This window comes from Aethina tumida, chromosome 1, assembly GCF_024364675.1.
Source record: "Aethina tumida isolate Nest 87 chromosome 1, icAetTumi1.1, whole genome shotgun sequence".
In the NCBI taxonomy this organism is placed as follows: Eukaryota; Metazoa; Arthropoda; class Insecta; order Coleoptera; family Nitidulidae; genus Aethina; species Aethina tumida.
In genome coordinates this window covers 37,493,809-37,511,911 of record NC_065435.1, presented here as the reverse complement: position 1 = coordinate 37,511,911, position 18,103 = coordinate 37,493,809, and the positions used below count along the sequence as shown (strand labels likewise).

The 18,103-nt window shown below is 45.2% G+C and overlaps 3 protein-coding genes across 3 annotated transcripts; 1 reads left to right on the top strand and 2 right to left on the bottom strand.

Annotated features, from left to right (window-relative positions):
* Positions 1–28: 28 nt before the first annotated feature.
* LOC109601446 (corepressor interacting with RBPJ 1) lies at positions 29–1,201 on the top strand. Its single transcript, XM_020017690.2, has one exon. It carries the CDS (start codon positions 182–184, stop codon positions 953–955), a length of 774 nt encoding a protein of 257 aa, XP_019873249.1. The 5' UTR covers positions 29–181; the 3' UTR covers positions 956–1,201.
* Positions 1,140–3,354, bottom strand: LOC126264179 (biotinidase-like). The gene is made up of 8 exons (XM_049961028.1): positions 3,257–3,354; positions 2,917–3,030; positions 2,713–2,838; positions 2,508–2,650; positions 2,252–2,451; positions 2,025–2,197; positions 1,811–1,968; positions 1,140–1,751 (listed from the first exon to the last, which is right to left on the bottom strand). Exons 1-8 carry the CDS (start codon positions 3,317–3,319, stop codon positions 1,382–1,384), a joined length of 1,347 nt encoding a protein of 448 aa, XP_049816985.1. The 5' UTR covers positions 3,320–3,354; the 3' UTR covers positions 1,140–1,381.
* A 1,782-nt stretch (positions 3,355–5,136) lies between these two features.
* On the bottom strand, positions 5,137–17,838 carry LOC126264172 (ubiquitin carboxyl-terminal hydrolase puf-like). The gene is made up of 36 exons (XM_049961006.1): positions 17,719–17,838; positions 17,390–17,486; positions 16,902–17,320; positions 15,988–16,841; positions 15,762–15,921; positions 15,621–15,690; positions 15,270–15,469; positions 14,938–15,160; positions 14,674–14,869; positions 14,476–14,610; positions 14,283–14,410; positions 13,982–14,230; positions 13,069–13,921; positions 12,808–12,996; positions 12,309–12,723; positions 11,866–12,235; positions 11,613–11,799; positions 11,083–11,545; positions 10,658–10,884; positions 10,386–10,589; positions 10,144–10,316; positions 9,722–10,079; positions 9,356–9,627; positions 8,986–9,291; positions 8,812–8,926; positions 8,589–8,750; positions 7,982–8,494; positions 7,555–7,911; positions 7,303–7,493; positions 7,033–7,210; positions 6,848–6,967; positions 6,649–6,765; positions 6,354–6,588; positions 6,058–6,299; positions 5,644–5,985; positions 5,137–5,577 (listed from the first exon to the last, which is right to left on the bottom strand). Exons 1-36 carry the CDS (start codon positions 17,759–17,761, stop codon positions 5,212–5,214), a joined length of 9,729 nt encoding a protein of 3,242 aa, XP_049816963.1. The 5' UTR covers positions 17,762–17,838; the 3' UTR covers positions 5,137–5,211.
* Between the last annotated feature and the right edge of the window lie 265 nt (positions 17,839–18,103).

The following is an 18,103-nucleotide window of genomic DNA, read 5'->3' as shown; positions in this document are numbered from 1 at the left end:
GCCTCATATTCATAGGTTTCCGTATTTTACAGAAATCTGCAGCGCGTTTAATTTTCCTTTATTTCGTTTTCAAACATTTTCCGATGAAATTTGTATCACGTTTAATACAAATACAAATACGTTATACGTATTTCGTTGTATAGAAATGTGAAAGGGGCACGTATAAATGTAAAGTGCAGAAATGGACTGCGTGTCGGGCGGGTGTAGGTGTTCTGTGGTCGCACACACCGCACACACCGCACACACAGCACAGACAGACAGACAGACAAACAGTTTCCTGCATTGCCTCCTCGTTCAGTCTGTGATGAAAAAATCGAGAATGACGGACCAGCCGAAAACGCGTAAGAGAACGAGACGCGGTAAAAAGCGGCGATTTCCCTTCACCGCCAACCTAAATCTAAACCTGAACGTGAACATTCCCGAGGCGCCTCACAATGACAATCAGTTTCTGATCGAGGACCACAACGACATCATCGACATCAACCTGAGCGACGAGAGTTTCCTGCGAAGAGACTTCGACGATCAGTACGAGAATGTGTTGACGGAAAGGTTGAATTGCATGTCGAAGCAGGAGTTGGTGGAGGAATGTTTGCGATTGGAACAAACGGTCAATCAACAGGGACGCAAGATCAAAGGGCTGAAGAAGGAGAACGAAGTGCTGAAGATGCGCATGGAGGAGATGAAGAACAGCAGCAGCACGAGCAGGAGCAGGAGCAACAGCAGCAGCAGCAGCAGCAGTAGCAGCAGCAGCAGCGCCAGTGCCAGTTCTAGTGACGAACAGACTGAGGAACAAGTGTTGAGTGATGAGAAAAAAGTGATAAGTGAACAAGAGACAATGTCGATTGATGAACAAAAAAAATGCGCGATAGAAGAGGAAAAAGTGCCGATCGAAGAGACCAAAGTGATTGACGAACCAATTCAATTAACCAATGACAATTGTGTTAAAGAAACTTGAAAACTTTACGTTTTTTGTGACATTCCTCTTTTTATTTGAATCGTGTATCATTCTAGTTTTTGTTTGTCTCGATTATAATTATAATTTATTTACACACAGATTTAATGGAATTAGTTTTGTAATTTATAAAAGTAAAAAAGACTGCTTTATTTTTATTGACGATATTTTGTAAAAAAAAAACAAGTAAAATTTTTATTGTTTGTTTAATAAATGCGAAAATAATAAAACATGCACGTTTTTTAAAAATCACTTTGTTTTATTTCTACTACTGTTCTTTCAATAACGACTGTACGAGTAATCATTCTAAAAAGGGCCACATACGACAACAAACAAACAAACAAACAAACAAACAAAGAAGGAAAGAAGGAAAGATGTAAAGATGGAAAGAAAGAAAGAAAGAAAGAAAGAAAGAAAGAAAGACGGTTTTCAACCGAATAAAACCTTAACCAAACCGCAAACGATCAACACGGCCAAACTGAATTCATTCCTGAAACTGGCCGATTTCAAAATCCGGATGCCAAAAACGATGACGTCTTTTGCATCCTGGATACTGACGGAGACGAAGTTATTATCCGAATAGACGAATTGGGGAGGCACCAAATTGAAATCGGCTGCGACGGGCAACACGATCGTTTTGTTGTCTGAATTTCTGTCTATGTCTACTTCTATGGTCACGTTCGCGAGATCTACGTTGGTTTTGATCCTGATGTTGTTTTCGTCGTTGGGGATCAGACCGCAGAAGTAGGAGACGTAGTCGCGACCGCCGATCTTTTCTTTCGATTTGTACGACACCAGTCTGGAAAAAAGGAAAAATCAGAGCACCGATCGGCAGTGCAAAATGTCGTTTTCTCTTACTGATAAGCGGAAGATAGGTCGCTGCCAGTCGTCAGTTTGCAATGATGCTCTTCGTATAGTTCTGCATTGCTTAACGCCGCGGTTTTCACCAAATTTTTAATCGATTCGTTCTCGATTCTCAATCCGGCATTGTCGTCTTCGCCGGGAAGTCCGCGACCCTGCAAATAAACGAACGAGTTAATTCATTCATCTTTCCGTCCGATGTGTCTCTTACCGATTTCATCGAGCCTTTTTTAACGAACGTCGAACTTTTTCCTGTGGTTTTGGCATCGACCAAGTTGCTTGTGTAAACACCCGATCCGCTTATGCCCTCATCCGGTTTGTTCAAGTTCGAGAAGTAGACAGGCGTGGCAGTCCTCCTTTCGAACCCGTATGCGACACTGGTTGCTGTAATTTACCCTTTCCAAATCTGGTGAAAGACGCGTGTGGATAATATCTTACCTAGGTTTGTCGGAAGCGTGTTTTTCCACGATGCGGACACGATCACTCCCGAAATGGCAGACAGCTTAAAAGCTTCGACGGTTAAAAGGTCTTCTCCGATCAGCAGACCGAATTTGTTTCCGTATATTTCCAAAATTCCGATTTCCGAACCCGCACTGAGTTTCTCCCTTTCTTCGGACCTCAGGTTTATTTTGTGCGTCCTGAAAATTTACGTTCCATCAATCAGCGGACGTATCGGTTTAAAACGAGAACGTACTTTTTAATCAGTCGGCCGTTTTCATCGAAAACTATGAGGGAATTGTAGTAAGTCTTTGTGGTAGTCGTGTTCACGAATTCCAACAGGTTTACGACCAACGCGACTTTATAACTCAATGCAATGTCGCTTAATCTTTTCACGTTCTGCAATAAATTTTAAATATTATTATATTTAATGTGTTAAAGCAGAAGGAAAGAGAACCCACATTTTGATATTGTTGGACTGGAACGTCCACTCCGGGTATGAACTGCGCGGAAGCTTCAACGTCCGGATTCAAACCTGTCAATCCGTACTCCGGGAAGACCAACAACTTGATCGAATCGTCTTTACCCTGTCAACAATAAAACAATAAAACAATAAGACAATAAGACAATGAGAAATTGTCTGACGATAATCGATTATTATTTACTTTAAGGTCTTCCAGTTGCTTTTTCACATTTTCGATGTTTAGTTCGATCGTGTGTTGAGCGTCGGATTCCATTTGAGCCGGCAGTTCCACAACCGCCACTTGAGGCAGTTGGGCCTAGAATGAAAAAAATAAAAATTAATAACGAATTTCGGAAGAGCCACGTCCAATTGGCTAAATTCGCTGAAGCTGCCGAGAAACATCTACAACAGAGATGAACAATTTGAAGAAAGCTTTTTGTGCCACGCCCAAGTAAAAAAATGAATTGGTTTAAATTGCGAAAATAAAAGTAAATTGGAGAGACAATGGGCGGCGTGTTGTTATTCCTTGTCACTACAGTTACCTTAGCACCAGCTACAAAAGCCGCACAGACTAGAAACACCTGAAAATTCAACATTTTCGACATTTTTTCAAGTCAACCGAACGATTCGTAAACGTTTTAACAAATGAACCGTCACTACTTATCAATCTAAAACTTATCTAAAATAAATAATCAAACCGTTTTAAGAATCGATTGGCTGACTGACTATTATTCGAAAAATGTTATTTGTTTAATGATATTGTAACACTTTGAAACATTTTTCGTGAAAAGGTGTAACGCATTAAGGATGTTTATATAGTATTATATATATATTTATATTTAATTGTTATAGAATTGAGTATTTTTATTATATATATATATATATATATATATATATATATATATATATATATATATATATATATATATATATATATATATATTTGTTTGTTCCTATTGTGGTATTACGAACGTTAAAACACTTCTTCCCCATTTCCGTTAAAGGCAAAATGGGATTATCGCAAATTTTAACAAAATCGATGAGTAAACATTATAAAAAGGAGAATTTGTTGATTCAGCTTAATGTCAGACAAACAAAATTGTATTTTAGATAAGATATAAATTCCAGAATTTTCTCCAATATTCATAAAACTTGACTCATAAATGTAAATTATGTATTTAACTATGAAATTTATTTTAATGTTTTTCTTTTTAAATGGCATTTCATTAATTTGTGTAAATAAGTTCCTTTATCTTATTGACAAAAATGTCAAAGTATAGGTATCAGAAATTTCAGACTTTGATGTGATAAGATAAAGGAATTCGATGAATCAGAAAATCAGAAAATCTTCAAATGCACTAATTATGACAATTGTTTGTTTCAATGTTATGGAAGAGTTGTCGTTCAGTATTATCCGTTGGAAACGGATTAAGATGTTGTCTTTTTTAGGAAGAGTTGAAAATTGGCTCAAAAATATTCATTTTCTCCTTTCTTAGAATCCAACTCCGAATTCGAACGAAAATCCGTTGAAAAAATTACATAACATTGCGAACAACAAAAAAGAATATCTAAACAATAATTATGATCATCCTCCGCAGGTAGATGTTTAAAGCTAAAAAACCAACCAAGTTCCAAAACCAACAACGTCGCTCCGTCCGTAGGATGACTACTTGTGCGAAGAAAAATGGAAAACTACCCCGATATAAGTTACGACAAAATAAAATTAGAACTGAAATTTTATTTTACAACTGAACGGGGAAAGAAATTTATTTTAGAAAATACCTCGAGTTTGAATTTGAAATTCTCCCTTCTTTTCCTCTATTTAATGTTGTCATTTTATTTGTTATTTGTCAAGTCTCGAAATAAAATAAAACAAGCGAACCAAATAATTCTGCTGAAATGTTACATTTGTGACAGTGTAGAAAATTTAGCTGACTTCTGAACAACTGTAAAAATAAAATTATTATTGTATGTTTAATTGAAATTTCTTATCGTTCCTGTTTCGTCTATAATTTCTATTTACACAATCTAAAATTTTCAAAGCAAACTATGATAATAACTATAATTTAGATCGAAAATAATTTTTGTGTAATATTCATGATTAATTAAGGTTAACGTTAATCGTAATTACGATTGTTTACTTTATACGTCATCGTAGTGTAGTGTAGTAGGTGTACGTACTTTTCTTTCGGGGAACGGACTCGATGTATTGGATGGAAATAAGTGTTGAAAAGTGAATGACGATGCCATCTATAGACGTATCCAGGAATGATAAAAATCTAAAAAAGAATTTGACGATAGATGGCGCTGTTTACACATTATGTGACAAAAAAACCTACACGAAGAAAATGATTCCAATTTTTTTTGCTAAATAGAAAAAAACGCAATTATAATTTATTTGTAATACATATGATAAAGTAAATCAATTAAAAAAACTTTATTCGTTCATCAAAGAATCTATACAAAAAAGAAAAAAAATAAAAAATCAATAAACTGATCACTTGTTCAAAACGTCCAAAACTTCTGCGACGATTCGATCCAAACGTTTGAGGTCGTCCGCCTTGGCCGCTTCTTTGGTCGCAGCACCTTTCGAGGTGCTCGCCTCTTCCTTCTTCTCGTCGGACTTTGACTCACCGTTGACCCGTTCCATCTCTCTGCCGATCCGTCCCCGTATTCGGTTGAGCGTGAGGGGCAGCTGCGGAGGCGCGGGGCGATCCTCGCTTCCGTAAACCAGAGCGAGAGCGCGGACGTCGCCCGCCAACCGATTCGTGCACAGTTCCAAAGTGGACGCGTGCTCGATCAGCGACTGGACGCCCGCCGTTATCGTTGTCAGTGTTCTTTCCGTCAGAACTCGATTCGAAACCTGAAGTGACAAAGGTTGCAAGGTTACAAGGAGAAACACAGACAAGAACAAAAGCGCGACACTCACTTTGGGGAAGAAGGCGACGAGAAACTCGTATATGGGATCGATGGCGAGGGAAGAGCGCTCGTCCAACAAAACGGCGTCGACGTAATCGACAAAGTAACTGTTCGAACTCAACATCGTGATGTATTTTCTGTCGATGTTCTGCGCCCTCAGCACGTCCAGCCACAGTTTGGGGAAATGAACGGAGTGCAGAGGAACGGCCTCGAAGCCGACGATTGCCGACAGGCCGACGAGCGAGTCGACCACGCAATCGGCGTTGACGGCGAGCCGAAACAGAACGTCAATGAGTGAATGGTAGGGGGCGTAGTGGGCGTCCAGGGCGGCGTCGTAGTTCGGATCCACGCCCTGTCGAACGGAAACGGAAATGCGAATTGCACATGTTGTAAGTAAGTAAGTGAGTGAGTACGCTGTACTTACCCTGGCGCATTCGAGCTGATTGTGCGGCACCGTCATCTGGACCATCGGTCTCAGAGGTCTGGCCGCTCCCTTACCCACCACCGTGCTCTGCACCTGGGTGTGACCTCTTCTGGGAAAATACGGGCCCAGAGGCACGGCCGCGTCTTGACTCTCCTGGTAGGCCGTGTGACAGTGGTAGAGCAGAGGCACCAACACCTGAAGCGATTCCGGGGTCGTGGTGAGGACGAACTCTTTCAGGACGTCTGCTCAAACAAACACAACATTACGTTGTCACAACGATTCGTTACTCGTCCTACCTATGGATAAAGTTCGCACGTCCTGAGGATTGTACGTGTTCAATAGAGTCGCCAGTTTCCGTATCACTTCGGGCCAATCCTTCGTCGCCAACAAAAGGGCACGCGCGTCCTTCGCCTCCCTGAACGTCCTGACGGCACGGATCAAGTCCTGCAGGATTGACAACACGTCGAGAAGGTCGCCACATACGTGACACGCCGTCGCCTCGTGCAGCATCACGTGCAGGTTTTGAAAGCACTGCGTCGAACGGGAAGAACAAGAACGTTACACGAATTCAAACAAACAAACACAACTTACTTCGAATACGATTTGCAAACCGCCATTGTAAACGACGTACAGTTTGTCGTCGTTGGTTTCCAACAGAATTCGGAATGCCGAGATTAACGTGCCCCAACTAGTCCTTCCATCCAAACACTGATCAAACAGCAAAAAAAAAAAAAAAAAGCGACATTACATCAATATTTTATATAAACGGTTATCAGATCGGATAGATTACTTGTAAGTATGTCATCAAAGTGGTACGTCTGAAATTGCAAATTTCCCGTTGTTCGGCTTCGGTTGCGTCCGGATGTTTCATGATCATCAGCTGCATCAACTTGAACAGTTCCTCAACCGCCTGGAAATGTCATCACGCATTATTTATTGTTTTGCCAACGTAATGAAGGGATGCGATTCTCTCACCTGCGGATACTGAGTGGGATGCGGGGTGATGTTCTTGAACGCCCACTGCAAGTTCTGATGCTGCGCCAGGTTTCGCGTAAACACCCTCGACTGTTGACACATCATGCGCAAGAGGCCATAGTAAGCCGGCAACATGGCCCTATTGAACATGACGATTTCTTGATCGTCGTGATCCGCACTGCAAACGAAGAGCGTTACGTTAATCGTACGATGGGGAAGGTGAAAGTGAAAGTGAAAGAAAGTGAAAGAAAGTGAAAGAAAGTGAATTACAGGATGTAGTTGAACGCGATGTTCTTGGTGACGTGCCCGTTCTGGAGCATGAGCTGCACATTTTCCGGACAGTCCGTGCAAGCGTGGTTCCAAAAAGCGAGGAGAGCCTGCTTGTTGTGGTAGGCCGGGATAGAGGGTTCGCTCAGCTTCGGATGGAACAGGTACCACAGTTGAACGAAGTATTGGCCAAACTGAAAATCACGCACAAGGTACACACATCACGACGAGACGAAATGTCTAAGGTTCGCTCACCATCAACTTCTCCGCCCTCGACACGCAACAATACATTAACAATGCAAAGTAGGTGGTCAGTTTGGTGGTGCCGTGCTGACCGGTCTCCGTGTAATGTTTGGCCGGCGCCAGCAACCGCAAAAGGGCGCCGTACACCTGGTGCAAAACCGACTGAGCGTCCGCGCCGAGCTGCGGTTCGCGTTGCATGCGATGCGTGGCGCGGAATCCCTGCCGAAAGGCGGACGACGGAACGAGCGAGACCAGCAGATAGCCGGCGGCCGTTCGTACCCGCTGATTGTTGTGGGCGATCAGAAAGTGCTCCAACCACGAATCTACCGACGACAGAACCCACTGATGAACCAATCTGTTTCTCGTCACCTGAAACCCACCGACCGACCAACACAGTCACAACAGTCGAATAATACTCGATAATCAATGGGATATGCACCTGCAAAGCCAACCAGTCGAGCGCCGAGTATGGACAGCACTCGGCCGCCTCCCAAACCTTCTGCAGCACCAGCTGAGTGAAACACGGCGGCTGAGACGTCGAACCCGAGGCCGCGCCGGTCGATCCGCCCTCCGTTAGTAGCGTGAGCATTTTAAAGAAGGGCTGACACGCCTCCGAATGGCGAGCGATGGCTTGGGACACCATACAGATTATCGATTGTGCCAGTGCGTTGCCGCCGCTCGATTTGCACAAAGAATGTATCAGATTGCGCGTCTGCTGCAGGTTGATGTTGTCGCGGATCTGCTGATGGAGAAAAGCGAATCCCTTCCCTCCCGCCACCGCGTTGTAGTCCTTCTCACTGAGCTGCAGCTTTCCGGCAGAGTCGCGAGATTTCTCGACCAGCGAGGCAATTAACGTGATCATCTTGTCCAGACTGGCCGGTTTGTATTTGTCCGCGGCGGCGGCTATCGAAACGGCCGCTTCGTCTTCGTCATCTCCGTCACTGACATCCACCTAAACATATTATTATTATTATTATTATTATTATCATTACTAATGCCATTATCGACTCATAGGCACAACACAACGGCATTGCGACACAACTTACAAAGTCGTTTGCGCCTTGTCCCAAATAAAAGTGAACCATGGTGCTGATTGCGTCCGAGGCCAAAAGAAATTTGGTCTCGTCCTCGCCCATTTTGCTGAATTCGTACAGAAAACCAAAATACTCCGTTAAATGTTTCGGATGTGATTTCGCTCCGTGTTCCATCTACAAGAAATAATGTCAGAGAGTAACCGGTGTGGAAGGATCATCATCAGTTTGATCTTACCAGTGACAACAGGGTCTTGATGAATCTGGTGACGCAGGAACCGCTGAAGGTCGATCGATCGGCCGTTTCCGGTTCACTCTGATCGGTTTTCGGGTACAAACATGAATGAGTTTGTCTGTAAGAGAAAAAATGATTTATTATATAATTTTTATCCTCGGTCGCTCCGACACAGACCTCAATCTTTGGACGACGTGCATGCACAGCCGCTGAAACATCTGTCGGACCATCTGGTTGGGACATTTGAGTAACACTTGAACGGGCCACCACGTATCCTTGGCCATGTGATCCAGGAACCATTCGCACGCTTTCGGACAGGCGTTAAACTGCTTCGTGACCAACTCCACCCACTGTACCATCGTGGGCTTCTCTTTGGCGTGTATGAACGTTTCGATGAAGAAGGTGGTCGAAAGTTCGGCGGCTTTGGCGGTGGCGGAGGAAAGAAGCGTTTGCGGGATGTGACCGCACATTTGCCACATGAAACTGAAAACGAAATAAAACAATAATAGATCACCATATCACGGTGTGATATTATATAGTAACGTACTTGAAATAGGTATGCTCGAATATATTCTTGTCTTGTATAAAGTGCATGTTGTCTCTCCAAATCCAGTCCTCCAATTCTGGTGATAAAACGGGATTTGAAGCTGAAGAAACGGTCGAAGTTACGCTCGTATTAACCTGAGTCGACGACGAACCGACCTCCACGTCCACTTCTTCTGTGGCCGTGCATCTTTCGTAAAACAACATGTATGCGCTGTTAGTTTTCTCGAAGCTAAAATCCATGAATTTGTCCGCCACGCTGTCGTACGTTTTGCTCTGAAAACAACAACAACAACAACAACAACAACAACAGCAACATTAAACGAGCGCATTGAAACAATCAAACGATACTTATACTAGAGACACTTACGGTCATCTCTCCTCCGAAACATTCGGTAGCTATTTGCTGCGGATCGAACGGTTTCACCTCCGCATCGTTGAACAGGAACCACTTTTCCTGCATCCTGTCTTTAATGAAACTGTAGTAATGTCCTCCGTCCGCCGTTCCAGTATGAACGGTGACCCCGATCAGGTCGTATTCGTGTCCCTTCGGTTCTTGTTCGTCGTCTTGGGTCGATTCCTGATGATGGTCCACGTAACCGTTCATGTTTAGCCGCAACGGGAAGGAAAAGTGCGTGTTGACTTTCTCCTTTAGCATCGTGAGCATGTTGAACGTGTATCGCATGGTGTTGAAACAGAGGATGTTCGGCAATTTTTTGAAACAGGCCCTTAAATTACAAGCATCGTATGTGTATTCGTTCGTCCACACTTCGAATTAGACGACATAATTACCGTTTTTCAGCTCGAACTTTTTTGCCGCACTGCGAACACGTGTACATGTTGTCGCCTTCCAAAGTGTCTTTGACGGTAACTTCGTCGAGGGATTCGTATAAATTGCGCATGTCTGCCACCTGACAACGGACCGTGTAGAATTCTTCTAGAGTTCTGCTGACGTGCTCACAATCCTTCGAAAGCAAACAACCATTAATTAATTAGTTAAATAAATAAGGAGAGAAGCAAACTGAAAATCTCACCAAACTGACGACGTTATTGGTGATGACGCCGCAAAATAAAGATTTGACGACGCGTTTCAAATCCGGAGTCATCTCTTCCAATTTACTGACGAGATCGATGAAAAATTCGGCCATGTCCTTTTGTTCGGCCGTGTTTAACGGTTGATGGTCCATCGTGTACACTTTACAGAAGCCGCGGGGATTGTACGCCTTGCGTTCGCTCTCCTGAAAATGAGATTTTGAATTAATCGATTGCCGATAAGTAAGGAAATGATGAGGCAATAGACACGCACCAACAAATAGGCGAACATCCTCTGCATCTCCCTCAGCGTTTGTCCGTGACGGGCGTGCGTGTGATCTGCCGCCAGTATCGAAGCTCGAGCGGCCGGCATCATGTACAGATGCTGCATGCACGACGCCATATAACAGGTCGCCCCCAAATTAGCGAGGCCCACGTATCCGCAGTCGGCACGGCCGTCATCGTGCGGCCAATAATCCCAAGGATAGGGCGAGTGAGGACCTGAAAATATATGTTTAATTCCAACTAATCAAACCTACACATTTTAACAATTGCACCCCCGTCCACACCGGTGAGAGATTAAATTCCATTAATGAATGTCTCACTCTTTAAATATAGAAGAAGACCAACAAAAGTATTCTCACCAGCACGGTCGGTGCAAAAGGCTTTTGAAACAGACGCATCAGATTCTAAATGTACCTGGCTGGTGTTGCTTGAGCAGTTTCTCGTGCAAAATGTCATAATTTTCGGGACAACCTTTGACCAGTTCGACGAGCAAATCGAAAGCAGCGGTTCGAGCACGCGCCGATTTACATTTGGGCACGTGTCTCAATTTGGGATTGGGAAGGGCGAACAGGAAATCAAACACCTGATCGATCAATTCCTGACCACCCCCGTCCGTTCTGAATGCCGGTCTCCTTCTTGCTAAACTGGCTGCCACCGTCAACAGTCCGACCAAACCGTCATCATCCACCGTTCTGTGTCGCGACTCCAAAAAGTCTCTTTCAATCAACGACCGCGAAACTCTTCTGGTCAACGCCTCTATGTCGATCTGAGCTTGATTGTCTTCATCCGAAGAAGGCAGTTCGTCGATCAGTCTGGCGACTAGCCAAAAGTAGTCTCGACAAGCGGGACCGTACGGTTCTTTACCGTCATCGGGAGTCTACAACAAAATTCATACAATAATTTAGTGGAAAAAAGTGTGTTAAAGTGATTAAATTGAAACTTACGTTCATTTCAGGTTTTTGCGGCCTCATTCCTTCCGCACAATCTAGATAGTTTAACAGTTTAGCCAGAACCGGTCCGGCTAATTTCAATCCGTTCCCGTTCCCGTTGCCCACACATAATCTATAAACTGCCGAACAAGTTTCTCTCCTCACTGCTGGCTCCGGATCGTCCAAAATTAATCTCTTCAACCTAAATACAGAAGCGAAAGCAAATTAAAATAAGCGATACATCACGTCGAACGATGATCAGCAATACCAATCGGCAAAATTCGATGATTCAAACAGTCCTTGTCGTGCTTCCTCGCTGCAGTGCAACCACGGTACCAAAAGAGCCATTGCATAATGGACCACCTGCGCCCTTCCCCAAACTCCGGTTCGACATAATCCCGGATCTCTCGGTCTGGACGCTTCCTCCAATATTCCACAGAGTTTCGCCATCGTTCTGTCCACCACCATCAACTCGAGCAGTTCTTTTTTCACCACGGAAACTTGATTTGTCTTGTTACCGTCCAAAGCGGAACGATTGACGGATCCGGTCACGCCCAATCTGCACAACGTTTTCAGTAATGAGGCGAGGCAGTCTTGACGCCAGTCGGAATCTTCTTCGCAATCTCTTTGTAAAACACCTGATTGCAAACAAACAGAATATACACGTAAAAAGGGAGTTATTCATAAATGAATTGGTTTAAATAAAATTACCAGACATAAAAATGTCGAACAGATGTCTCAGTCCGCCGTACTTGACAAATCTCGAACTCCAGTCTTCCGTCACCGTTTCTTCCTTTTCACCGTTCCCCTCCTTTCCTTCCTCCTCTTTTAATTTTACGATCGCTTCTTCGTCTTCGTTCACCTTCTTCGTCTCTTTTTCCTCTTCGTCTTTCTTCTTTCTAATCTCTTTCGTCTCTTTGGCGATCGGAACGGTTTCTTGAGCCAACGCTTCGACCACGCTCAAAGAATACATGAGCCTCTGTGCGCTCGAAGGATCGAGAAGTTGGTGCAAAGGACGGTCCAAGTGGCGAAAGCCGTGCAACAGTTCGGGGCTGGTGGGCATCAGGTTCAAAATGTCCCACACTCGGCGACTCAACACTTGCGCCTTGGTGTGCGGAATGCGACGCTGAATCGAATTAGAATTAGAATTAGAATCAATAATAACACGATACAGAACCAGATAACAGAAACATAAATCAATCACACTTACTCCTCCTTTGACGGTCATCTTCATGCAACTAAGCGACCGCATCAACGCGAACAATTGTTCGAAATAATCGGGCTGCAGGAGCAACAGCGTCGGAAGGGAGTCACGTGGAGGAGCCGGTCTGGCCGAGGGGCAATCTAAATGATCGCGTCTCCTCGTCGACCTCGACGCCCCCGCCGAAACGTACACGACCTTAAATAAAAGAAAGACACGTTATCAGTGACCGACTGTGGCACGGTTGCGGTCGCGGTTGCGGTTGCCTACCTGATTGTCCTTGAAGCCCATCTCGCCCAACGTCTTTTCGTCACAATCTCCCGGCAACTCTTGTCCCTGCGTTATGATCCTGATCCAAGGATCGGCCTTCTCCTCCCCGCCGCCGGCGCTTCCGTCACCCTTGACGCACCACTTGACCACCTCCGCCCTCAACTCGGCCACCAGATCTCCCGTCTGCATCTCGAACACGCATTTCTCCGAACTACTGCCCGACTGCACGATCAGTCTTATCGGCGGGACGGTCTGTCTGTCGGTGGTCGGGGCGTGGCTGATAATTCCTCGTCCCTCCAGCGCCCACTTCCGCAAATGATACGCGTAGCGTTTAAAGAACGTTTCGATGTGCGTCTTCATCAGCAGCAAGGCGCGTTGTATGCACAGCAAGGAAGCGTCCTGCGACGTGCTGGAGTGGAGATCGGCGGCGGCAGCCCGAAGATTGGTCATGCACTGGGCGACGAAGCGGCGTTCGTTGCGCAAGTTGCGGCCCATGTACGAAGACGTTATGTATTGGATGGCGGCCATGCTCACGTCCGTATTGTCCGCCTTGAGTGCGATCTTCCACATGTGATCCATGCCCACGTTTCCGCTGCCCTCGTCGTCCGATCCGCCGCCCAGAAGATGATCCAAACTGCAGAGCTGTTGCAAAAGACCCAAACAGATCATGCTGTAGGATTCGGGCGGCAAACTGGGCAGGTGGTGCGTGTAGATGCGCCTCAGGGCGTCCAATTTAAGCGCGTGCAGTTCGGTCGTTTTCGTTTGCGACAGCAGCCAACTGAAGAGTTCGTCGCAACATTCCGGATCGTTGGCCAGACAGGACCACAAAATATCCACTTGTTCGATGCTCAATCTGACAAACGAGACGAATTTATGTTTATCGGCGGTAAGTGGTAGCCCAATAACAACTTACTTGAACGTATTGGGCGAAACGACGGGCGAGAAAACGGCAGACAAAAAATGCAAGCGTACTTGCACCTGCATCTGGTGTGTGTAGAGGGGCGGGGCCTTCGTGCGGTCCGACGCGTACGCACGGAGACAGCCGAAAAAGTGGCGCATCATGTGATGCTGACGATCGGCCCAATGGGTCACGTGGTGCATGTCCAAACCTCGAAAGGAGGTGAGCAGTTTAGGGAGCGTGCGTAAAGAAACGATCACACACCTGTAAGGAAATGCATAAGAACACGTCAAAGTCAACTGTTAAAATCACTTACGTGTTGTTGGCGAGATTGTCCAAACATCCTTCGATAAATTTCATACGAATCTCTTTATCCGGAGTGTAACAAACTAAATTGCACAAAGTTTTTTCAGCCTCCAACGCCAAACCTTCCCCCAACTGGCACTGAAATTGAACAAGTTACGAAGCGAACGTCGCGCCTGACAATCTACTAAAATCGATTTCCTTACAATTTTGTCGTCTTGTAACAAGTCCCATAACAAAGTGTTTCCAGGTTTGCAAACGTCCTCCGTCCTGAATCCGCCCATCCTTTCCTTTTTGCGTTCGACTACTCCCACAATAGGCGACGCTTGCTCCAATCTAGCCTGACAAAGCAAAACGAACAATTACTTTTATCGTACATATGTATGTAACGATATAGTACGCACTCTTTCGGCCAATTGAGCCAATTCTTCTTCGCACACAGAATCGTCTTCTCCATCGAAATCGGCCATGTTCTTTTCCGATTTGTTGCTCATTCTTGACGAGTAACTCGCTTCTTCGTCCTCTTCGTCGTCGTCTTCGTCTTCATCGTTCACGACCGCAGTTTCATCCTCTTCGTCGCTCAACATTTCCAAAATGTGGCTGAAACAAAATTTACGAGTGTCGCCTCAATATTCACCCTCACAATTACATTTTATCATTTTATCTACCCCGTTCTTCTTAGTGCCAAAAACTCTCCTCTCCTGACCATTTCTTCCGAACTGTCTCTTTGTAATCTGTGTCTCCTTCTTCGAGTTTTTCTTCTCGAAAATTGGATTTTTTCCTCTTTTCCTTCGACAACCACGTTCGGCATCAGTTGCGTCTGAATCGGCAAAAGATCCTCGTGCTCGCTGTCCGTTTCGTGATGTTGTTCCTCTTGCTTCTTGTCGTCCCCTACACAACATCCGACAACATTTTTAAGTCGACAACAACAACTACTGCAACTATTCATATATCTGTCATACACACACACACACACACACACACACACACACACACACACCTTTTTGTCGTTTGACTCTGGTTTTCCTCAACATTTTCCGTCGTTTCCTCATCTTGTGCGTTTCTTCGTCGTCCTCGTCCTCTTCCATTTCCATGACTTCCAGATCTTCCAGATCTTCTTGCGAACTGCTCGACGCTATGGTTTCGATGCCTTCCGGCAAAACTGACGCCAGTTTCTTTTGAATGTTCTGGCTCAACGTTCTGTGAAAATATCAAATTCGTTTCTTCTAAATTGTCAATTGGAATTTAGAAGAAAGATTAAAAATTCTCTTTTAATTACTCACTTGTTTATTGTTTCTTCCAATTTTTAATGTCATTAAATGAATGAAATAGATAAAAGTGTAAAACTCACTTTTTACTGAACTTTTCGGCTCGCGGCGAAACCGCAATCCACTTGGCCTTTTCGGGTTTCAACGGTACTCCTGAAACAAACAAAAAACGATCACGATAGAATTGGATCGAAATGTACGAAAGGAGGGCGGAAGTCGAATACCGTCGATTTCTGTGTCGGTACTGCTGCCGCCGTCGCGTCGTCTTCTGCTTCTGCCTGCGCGTTGTTTTCGCGCCAGTTTGCAGGGAGGTTCTCCGTCCAGGCCACGTCTTAAAGCGGCCGCTTCTTCGCTATCCACCGACCGACGATCCGAACTATCACCCTGAATTAATAATAATAATTATGATAGTAATAATAAAACGCATTGTTCGATTTTGAGAATATTTACGTGATGTTCGTCGTCGGAATTGCTCGGATCCAAACTGACGCTGTTTTCGGATGTGGAGGTCGGCGGCAACTGGGCGGAACACTTGTGCATCGGCACGCCTTCCTGTGGCATCGGCTCCACGCCCACTTGATTTGTGCCGGCGCTTCTCGACCAAATCGCCTTGATCAGGGCGGAAGCCAGATAGAGCGTCTGCTCCGTGTGCTCCTTGGGTTCGAGCCGTTTGAGCAAATTGTACAAGTGCAGAGTGGGCGCAACAGCCAAATGTTTCACCAAACCGGGTAGTAAATCGTGAACCGGTTTGGCGCAGTGCTTCAATTGGGCGGCCGCCCATATTAAGTCGATATGTTCTCGAGTGATGCGGTTCTCCATCGCGAGAAAGTTCAAGATGATGTGACTCTGTTTGATCACCTCGACGTGCAAATTAGGGCCGAACAAATGACCCACGATTCCGTTGGCGATCAACCAATCGGCGGTGCATCGAGGAGCGGACTCTCCGTCTCCGGCTCCGCCCAACGCACCCGCCACCATGCCGCCCATCGTCACTCCGTTCGCACATGCTTCGGCCAAAGCGCCTATCTGGCCGTTGATCTGCGCCACTCCGGCCAAACGCATCGTCAAGGTGGGAGATGCGAAGTATTTGAACGCCAAATCCAGACCGTCGCGATCGAAAACGGCGCCGGTCGCGTCCAACGGTTCTCTGATCGCGTTCCACATAAAGTCCGCCATGCTTTTCACGGTGGCGGTCCTCAATTCCTGATCGCTCAGTCGACACATGTACCGCAGCACGGACGACCGCAACGGCGCCACCATCGCCACCATGCTCTTATAGTTCATCCACAGCTTCAAGTTGCACACTGAAAGAAGAAGAGCAAAAAGACCAGTGTGGGAAAACAAAACAAACGTCGGATACCTACCGACGGCCACAATAGCGTGGGCCTGCGTAGTGCTCATCTCGCCACCACCTCCCTTTTCGAAGCAGGCGGCCGCCGCCTCGACGCCGCCCGCTCCGCAAAACACGCCCACATTCCTCAATAGTTGGGCGGGCACGTCGGCATCATGGGCGCCACACACCTCCTCCTCTCCGCCGAGTCGTTCTCTCCTTATGGGCTGAGGAGCGTGGCGGAGCGCGACGTACAACGGATAGTTGAGCAGGAACGTCTTGGAAGCGGCGACCAGCAGTTTGTGGTGAGCGGGATCGTCGTCCTGGCCGTTTGCGGGAGTGGTCGAAGAGGAAAGACGTTGCAGATGGCGTACGCAGGTCAAGATGAGCGATTCGGTCAGGGTGGCGAAGCGGTCGAGGTTGCGGGGGTCGCGGTAGCAGCACATGCACTGCCTGAAACGTTACAAACGTCATGACACATACAAAAAGAGAATTGAACCAATTATATTATTCTTTATTTACCTCGTCGGCCATGTTTGTAAATAAACGAAAACGGTGTCGATTTCCTGTTCATTCAAGATTGGTAAATCGTTTGTTTCCTTACAAACTTTATTCTCGTCTGGAAGAAAGAGTAAAACATTGTCAGTGGGAATGTAAGGGAATATAAATTTCCATTATTCAAGTGGACACGAACGTGTACAAGTTAAGTTAATCGTCTTAATAAAAAATAAACAAAAAACAAACTGTTATGGAAAATTACGAAACCGAATGACATTTTCCGATATCTTGAAAAACAACAACACAAAAAACATCGAAAAAATGGCATAAAAACGGAACATCTGAAAACTTACAAGTGTTCAACAAACGCACGAAATCCGAACAAGAATCGCACATTTCGATTCGATCGTCTAGTACATTTTCAATCAGAGTTTTTCAAGCTGTTTTCGTCAGCGCAAACGTTTCTCGATCGCTGACGCCATTTTGATGCGGAATCATTCGCAGGCGCATAACGATCAATGTTCATAATAGATGACAGGTTGAAATGTCAATCGGAATGCATGACGATCAAAATCCATACTCTTTGCATCTGGTTATGCAACCACGTTTACACATTGTCAATAATCTCCAGGCCATTCTAGTATGAATAAAAAAATAAACCATCAGTAGTCAGAAATAAAAATGGCAACCATAACTTTTTTTGACCGATTGATTGATTGATTAAATTGGGACGGGCAA